The 8,046-nt window shown below is 45.6% G+C and overlaps 1 protein-coding gene across 1 annotated transcript in view; it reads right to left on the reverse strand.

The window, feature by feature from the left end:
* Positions 1-8,046, reverse strand: part of LOC109313399 (zinc finger RNA-binding protein-like) — a 50,394-nt gene that overhangs the window by 22,500 nt on the left and 19,848 nt on the right. Inside the window, exons 9-10 of the mRNA XM_019539946.1 lie at positions 6,210-6,252; positions 2,821-2,937 (exon numbers count right to left, since the gene is read on the reverse strand). Coding sequence (XP_019395491.1) covers positions 2,821-2,937; positions 6,210-6,252 — 160 coding nt within the window. The remainder of the gene's footprint in view (positions 1-2,820; positions 2,938-6,209; positions 6,253-8,046) is intronic.

Genomic DNA, 8,046 nt, shown 5'->3' on the forward strand with positions numbered 1-8,046 from the left:
AAACATGATTTCAGTGAATTCCCTTTCTGCAAGGAAGAATCTGATGAAGTTTGCAGGCATAGCTTATAAAAGCTAGACAGAATACTATGTGGCTGTTTTTTACATAGTTCTTCACATGAAGCTAAGGACTTTTTCATTTGTGGTTCTGAAGGAACAAGCCCTGATATTAAAGAGTTCTGTGAGCTTTCTGGAGCATCTACAGATTGATAGAACTTTAAGACTTTCTTGTATTTGGATACTGGATGGGAGAGAATAACAAAAGAGCAACTTTGTGCAGTCTATGCAGAGTCTTTATAGAATACAGTAGGATCAGATACTTCTCAAAATTAGGTTTCTTATTCCCAACAAAGAATACATGCTGCAAAGTGAGCAAGAATACACAGAGCTGCAGCAAACAGCTACCTGCACAGGACTGCTGCTGTACTCGACTGAGCAGAGACACAGCTCTCTGAAAGAAAAAGATGCAGCTGATCTGTAATTTGGCAATCTGATGCAAATTATGCTAGTTGCAAACCACCTTGATACAAATGATCCTTCTTCCACTGTAAATGGAGATCAAGTGATCTATTTACAAGAAAGTGTTTTTGAACCGTAGTTGAACACTTTAGATGTGGATTCAAGATTAGGCAAACTGTGTTAAGCAAGTTATGAATAAAAAGTATTTATATTAAAGATAAAGGCAAAAGTCATCCTCAGTAATAGTTCAGCACCATAGGAAATACAAATCTCGTAGTTCTTCTACAATAATTATAGTTCACCTTCCAAGAGAGACTCAAAGTAGTACCTAATTTAGGAAGAGGCCAAAACTGAATACGAATCTTGCAGTCTGCCTTCATGCAGGGATTTGGATCAAATGACCTTTGAGGTCCCTTTCTACCCTATATTTCTGTGATCTATCACAAAACTAGAATTGAGGCCATTTCTTCCTCAGCCACTCCTGGGATCAAGACCTTCTCCAATCACCAACTGCTATCCACTTACCCATCCAAACCAAGAGCACATCCACTTGCACCTAGCAAACAACTAGAAATGTGACGATATCCTTTGCATAGTTACATATTCTGGGTGGTGGAGGGGGAAGAAAAAGGTGCAGGAGACCACAGGGAAGGGGAGGCACTATCTGGACACCTAACACTGTACATTTCAATGTACATGCACTTGTTGTGGAGCAAATTGTGCCACCTGGGGAAAAATAACCCTGCCTGGCTCCTCCCAGATCTGCAGCCAGGGGGAGCACCTGTGCTGTCCCCAGCAATATAAAAAGCTGCACTGTCCTGGCCCCATCCATACAAAAAGCTGCCCTGGCAAGCAGGTCAGGTCTACTTGCTCTCAAGAGCTTCTGAGGCTAGGCCACTTGGTTCCTGGTGACACTACCCCTTGTGCCAGCTGGACTGCAGCAGCAGCATCCCAAATCCATTTTTAAAAATACTCCAAAAATCCATATTTTTTCACAATTAAAATAAAAGACAATTCTGAAAAAAAAAAAAATGGATTGGGGATATTTTTAAAAATGGATTTGGGATATATAGATATAGAGACAGATAGATATCTATCTAGAAACAAGGAGACAGCAAATCAGTTGTGCAATGCTTTATTGGTATATTTACAATTTTAAAGCAATGTGGAAGCCTACCAGTGTCTCTTATCATCATGATAAAATAAATTCTAAACACCTATGTGTTGATGTATATTTTTGGGTTTTTTCACACATAATGGGTGTGATGTGGGGGATGTGGTGTATGCAGGGAGGGGGTGGGAAGGAAGGTGAGTCTGCTAGAGGGATTGTGGTTTGCCACTTGTGAAATAGATGACTGGGGGTGTGGCTTTAACCTCTCCAACACATTTGAACAGAAGACAGATGTACTCTCTAGTCTGTAGCAGGTGGTTGTTTAAATCCACTGGTCTAGGAGCAGTACCATCCTGGTAACCACAGAAATGGAAATCTGAACAGCAGTCCCTTCTAGCTTTCACAAAAAAATACTTCCAGTACTGCTGGACCGCATAAGCCAATGCCATGCTCACCAAGACCTGAACAGCCTTGAAAACCAAAAGACCATTTAGGCTGTGTGGACAGAAGACTCTTAGAATGATTCAAACACATTTTAACCCAGGACAGGCAAAATAAGGCCCACGGGCTGCCTCAGGCACCCACCAACTAATTGTACAACTGCCCAGCCCACGCAGTTCACTCCCACCCCCATGCACGGACAGGCCCGACCCAGTCAGCATGCATCTTCTGGGTGAGGAGGACCTGCTCAGCTTCCCTGGTGTCCAGCAGCTTGTCCTCATCTCTCTGCTGCAGCGCTCACTCTGGGTAGCAGGTAGGGAAGTAACGAGGGTGAGAGTGCAGACAGTGGGGCTGGCAGAGCCCTCACTCAAGGGGATGGTGGGCACTTGTAGCACTGGCCAGAGCTGCACGCTCCACGTGGTAGCAAGGAGCACAACCAGCCAGTTTGCCTCTATCACGTAGGGCTCCCTGTGGCAAACATGCAGTTCCCAGCACTCATGCACCATTGGAGGAAGCCCTGTGTGATGGAGCCAACTGCTTTCCCTGCCCTCTGCTATGCAGGTCCCAGGACTCCATCAGGAAGCAAGGGGGAGGGCTCCTCTCCACTTCTGGTGGAGTCCTGGGACCTGCATGGTAGGGAGCAGGGAAGGCAGCCGGCTCTATCGTGCAGGGCTTCCCCTCCCTCCACTTCCCTCTGAATATATTTACAAATTCCAGAAACAGTAAAGTAACGAATAGGAATTTGCACGTCTTTGCCCATAGTGAGTGGCTCACAAAGCAGTATATAATTATATTGAGAATATATATTTTACCTTGAGAAGATAGACTTTGAGTAGAATCTGTCTGTTTATCTTCAGTGTTACCATCTGCCTTTCCTTCACTGCTAGTTGACACATCCACATGCTGAATTTTAGCTTTTGAATGATTATCTATGATGTGAGCAAGGAAAACATGCTTAAAATACAACTGAATTAGAATTTTGCTAATTATTAAGAAAAGGTCAAAATTCCTTGGTTTTAAATCATAGTTTTAGATTCTTAAAAGTTCATCAGCTCACTCAATTCTTTTATGTTGGGCAACTGAATTATCTTTACTGTTTGGTATTATTAAGTATTCTTGCTAGAATACACTGCACATTTTCTGGAAATTCCAAACAAAAATTATTCGTATTAAAGACTTTGTGTGCATTTACAAATGTAATATGCAACCTAGATGTAGTTTTGGACTGGAATCTAAGCTGGTATGATTTTATATTCTACTGAAACAACTAGGGGTGCACTGCCAAAAAAGTGTTTGGGCTGATACTGATGGCTGATTAACGAGCCATATTGGCTGATACTGATCAGATTGCCGATATGCAGCTTGGAGAGCAGCATCTGGCTGATAAGTCTGTTGGGGCAGAAGAGGCAGGGGGCAGAGAAGGGTGGCAAGAAGAAAGGGGCATAATCAAGGCCTCTGCAGTGAGGGAGGAAGTGGGGCTGAGGCAGAGGCAGGCACTGCCCAGCCAGGGTGGGGCACGGGGTGGAGTCAAGAGCAGCTCATCCAGGGGGCACAGGGGCATGGGGCGCAGAGATGGGGGTGGTTTCTGCCACTGCGCACACCCCTGGGGCATGGGGGGGTGTATGCCCCCGATCTGTGTGCGGGACAGAGGGCAAGCTGCTGCTGCAGGCTGGGGGCAGTGCCAGGCTTTTCCTGGAACGGTAACGGCAACTCTCTCCAAGCTACTGGGCTGGCCATGTTTAGGCTGCACTTGTGCATGCACACGCATTTATCAGCAACATTATTGGCCATATCAGCCAAAAAAAAGCTAATTGCCAATAACGTCAATTTTCCTTTTATTGAGGCTGATACGATATGGACTGATGTATCAGTGCCCCTCAAACACTACCCAAAAGTTCACAGACAAAAGAAACTTAGAAAAAAGTAGAAGTTCAGAAAATAAGTCTTTTTCCTTGATTAGTACTCTCTTAATAGTATCATCTATCACTACACCTGTATTACAAGTTAATAATACATGCTACTTAATCAACTGCTTCATTCTCATTCTATCTAATAAAACACTAAGAATTAATTTAACTAATGCCTGGAGTAAAATGCCCCAATAGTGAGCAGAAAACATAAATACATGCAAGTAATGCCTGCACCCAGAGATGATCCCAGAACGGTGCAGGTCCCAGGGCAAAGTAGCCTGTGTGGGGTCCCCCTCCCCATCCCACAGCACACTTGTACCAGGGAGTGAAAGCCTCAGCACACCAGACACGGTAGGATGGGTGGTGGCTGGAACAAGTAAAGAGCCATCTAACCTGCCACGTGGGCAGGTGGGCTAAACTGCAGCCGTGGCTCAACTCTGCAGGGCCCCACAAAGAACAGGGCCCAAGGCAGTTGCCCCAATTCGCCCCCCTTAGGGACAGCCCTGCCTGCACCACCCCTGGGTTATTGAAAGTTCACAGAGTAAGAAAAGTGTCATGAAACTGCCTAGCATGAAGGGGGAAGGAAGATGATTGTAAAATCCTGAAGTTTCACCAAATTCTACTGTGAGAAAAGTTGAATTTAAAAACTGATTTCCACTCCCAACCCTAGTTCATTAGCTACTGCATAAATGTCAATGCAGAAATAATCAGTGAGATTCTGTCAAATATAGTTCACATTATGATAAATTAAGAACCCCTAATTTAGAGTGCTAAATTAAACTAAACTTGTCTAGAATCACAGGGAGCTTGTAGACGTTAAAAAAAAAAAAGAAAAGGTGCTTTACTTTAGACTTGGCATGTTTCTGAACCAAGCCCCACGCATGCCCAGAAGAGGCAGTGCCTTAGGTGGACCTGGCTTGCCTGACATCTGTTTCTATCGCAGGGGTGGGAAATTATTTTGGGTAGAGGACAGCCTCCCAAGTTTTGGCAAGCTATCAAGGGCCACAAGGGTAGCCCCACCCAGGTATCGCACCCTCTGATCCCCATCTTGGGACTGGAAGTCCTGACCCCTGACCTTTTCCACCAGAAATGCCTCCCCTTGCCCCCTGGAAGTTGTTGCCCACCCTGCAGCAGCCAAACTGCCTTGTTTATATAGGCAGCCTAAAATGGCTGCCCTCATTAGGCAACTGGAGGCTGCCAGCTCCAGGGCCTTGAACTGACAGGCACACCTAGTGCCCTGCCACAAGATAAAAGCACCAAAAAGCCCCACTGAATTGCCCAATCTATATAGAGCAGGGGTGGGCAAAATATGGCCCGAAGGCTGAATCCAACCTGCCATGCTTTTCTATCTGGCACACAGGGTCCCTAAAAAAATTTAGAAAATTAATATTAATCTGCCTCTTCCTGTCTGTCAAAGATGACAGGAGCCAGGAGCAGCAGGACCCAAGGGAAGCCAGGGCAGGCTCCTGCAACAGCAAGGCTGGCCCAGCCCCACTGCCTAGCAGAGGCTTCTGTCCTAGGACCATGGGGCTGTTCCTGCCTGTGCCGGTGCAGGAAATTCAGGTAAGGGGGTGGGGGTAGGCAGAGAAGAACTGCAGGAGACTGCCCCAGTTTCCGGTTTCAAGATTGCAGTACCCTTCCTCCCAAAAGTAGTACTTCCAGGGCAAAGGGAGGGACTTCTGGTGGCAAATGTTAGGGGTTGGGGGGGCAGGACTTCCAGTTCCGATATGGCAACCAGGGGCAGGGCAACTGTCAAGGGGCGGGGCTACCCTTGCAACTCTTGACAGCTCCCCAAAACACAGTAAGCAACCAACTGCCCAAAATAATTACCCACCCCTCAGTTAGAGGCTGCAGAGACAGTTGAAATCACGCACTGCTTCTTCCAGTAAAGCATGGTTTTGAGGGTTGTTTGTTTTTGTTTTTTAATGTCTGCAAGCAGCCACAATGAATATCCTCCACTTCCTCACCCTTTACTATATTACAAAGGTTGTTCAAGATTCAGTTACTGTTCTTGTGCAGTTATCCTTACAGTTCTCTGGCCAACCCATAAACTTGCAATGAAATAATTTAATTGGTTTTAATTCACACGTTTTTGGAATGTATCCTATTTCAGTTTTGCATACATCAGTTTTTCTACATAGTACCTTGTAAAACTACAAAGTACTGACCAGTACTTGAAGCACATACTGACAGAAAACAGCCTTTGGAGTCTACGAAAATTTTACCCAAATCAGGATTGCAGGACAGAGATTTATAGTAAAAAAATATATATACAGGATAAGAACACTTACGTTCTTGCCATTTTCTCTTCATAATAGGTGGATCTGTTACAACCTAAATACAAAGTCCATTTTTTAGTGCAACTCTTAAAATGGATACTGGTCAATGGCATAAGAATAGGGGGCAGCAACATATAGCCTACGTTGGCTGGATCTGGGCTTTGCCTGTACTTATGCTAGGGCAAGGAGTACAGCAGTGGAGGCACAGTTGGGGGACTAGGGGAGAAGGGGCACAGCACAACTTAAACCCCATGGCCCACACTCGACTGGAGCCAGGTTGTTACAGCTTGCAGTTTATAAAAGTTGCCAGCTGCTAGTGTAAGACTTAAGCATGGCTGGCCCACAATTCTTCTGGGGCCCCTCGCAAAATAATAGTTTTGAGGGGCCCTGACGCAAAGAAGCCAGCAGTGGTGGCAGAGGGGTAGTGAGCAGCCAAAGCCAGCAGCGGCACTGGTGGGGGGCCAAAGAAACTGGCGGCGGCGGGACAGGAGTAAAAGGAGGGGTGGCAAGTGGCCAAGTGTGAAGGTGACTTGGCAACGCATAATGGTGGCAACATGCCGCCCCCTTGCTATGGCATTGATTTAAAGTGTTTAGAGAGCCCCTTGGCTGCGGGGCTCCCTGCAGCCACAGGTTCCACAAGATAGGACGGGCTGGCCCTGGATTTAAAAAAATATCAGTAATTAGTAACATATAACTTTTAGCTGCTTTAAGGAAGAAAAGGGGGAGTTGCCACTCCTGAGGATGTAACAGTTAGTTGCAGTATAACAGCCGAGACACCTACATGCTTCTATAGCCATAGAAGTGAGCTAAATCTCTGCAAGTTTCATGCAGGGCTAAAGTTACAATGGTTTTGCCAGCCTTGTGTTGCTACGGGAACACGCAGACCTAACAGTTACATCTGTATGAAATTATACTGATTTAAGGCTAACTGTTATGCCTGTCTATACCCTTAGAAGAGCAGGTGCTGATCTTAGTCTCACAGTAAACAAGTCAATGAATTTTGAAAGGGAGCTATGGACTTGCTTTTAAAATATAACTTCTTGCAAAAATCAGACACTGATTGGAAGCAGAAGCAACAGAGTCTAGTAAGAGACAGTCCCAATGAAACACAAAGTATTACCACCACATACAAAAGAACAATTACTGCAAGTGAAATATACAATCCTGGATCTGGGTGTGATATAAAGCAGAATACTTGGCTCTTTCTTGTGAAAAATATAGTCCAAGCTATAGTTTTATCCAGACCTTTTACTGGAGAAACCAAACAATTAAAAGCACAGGTGTGGACTCAAGATGAAGATCCAAACAACTCTTGTTATCTACACAACCTCTACACAAACGCTCGTAGTATGGGTAACAAGCAGGAGAAACTCACCCTCTTTCTGGCTGACACCAGCCCAGACATAGTGGGGATTACGGAAACGTGGTGGTACGCAATGCCTGATTGGGCGGTGAATGTCAAGGGCTATAGGCTATACAGGACGGACAGGATAGGAAAGAGAGTTGGGGGCATGGCACTCTATATTAAGGAGGAATACACATCCTCGTCAATTAGCAAGGAGTCAGAGCAGGGGCACTCGGAAGTGCTTTGGGTTAGAGTACAAGGCAGTCGAGGGGAAAGAGACTTAACGGTGGGGGTCTACTATAGACCTCCCAGCCAGAGAGAAAATCTTGACCAGGAATTCTTGGGTCAGCTCACAGAGGTGGTGAAGGCTAAAGATGTGGTAGTCATGGGGGACCTGAATTTCCCGGACATCTGCTGGGAAGAACAGTCAGCCAGGTCTGAATGCTCACGTAGGTTCTTGGCCAGAGTGCAGGACCTCCATCTAACCCAGGAGGTGCACAGCCC

This window comes from Crocodylus porosus, unplaced genomic scaffold (genome assembly GCF_001723895.1).
Source record: "Crocodylus porosus isolate Cpor-Errol unplaced genomic scaffold, CroPor_comp1, whole genome shotgun sequence".
Taxonomy (NCBI): Eukaryota; Metazoa; Chordata; order Crocodylia; family Crocodylidae; genus Crocodylus; species Crocodylus porosus.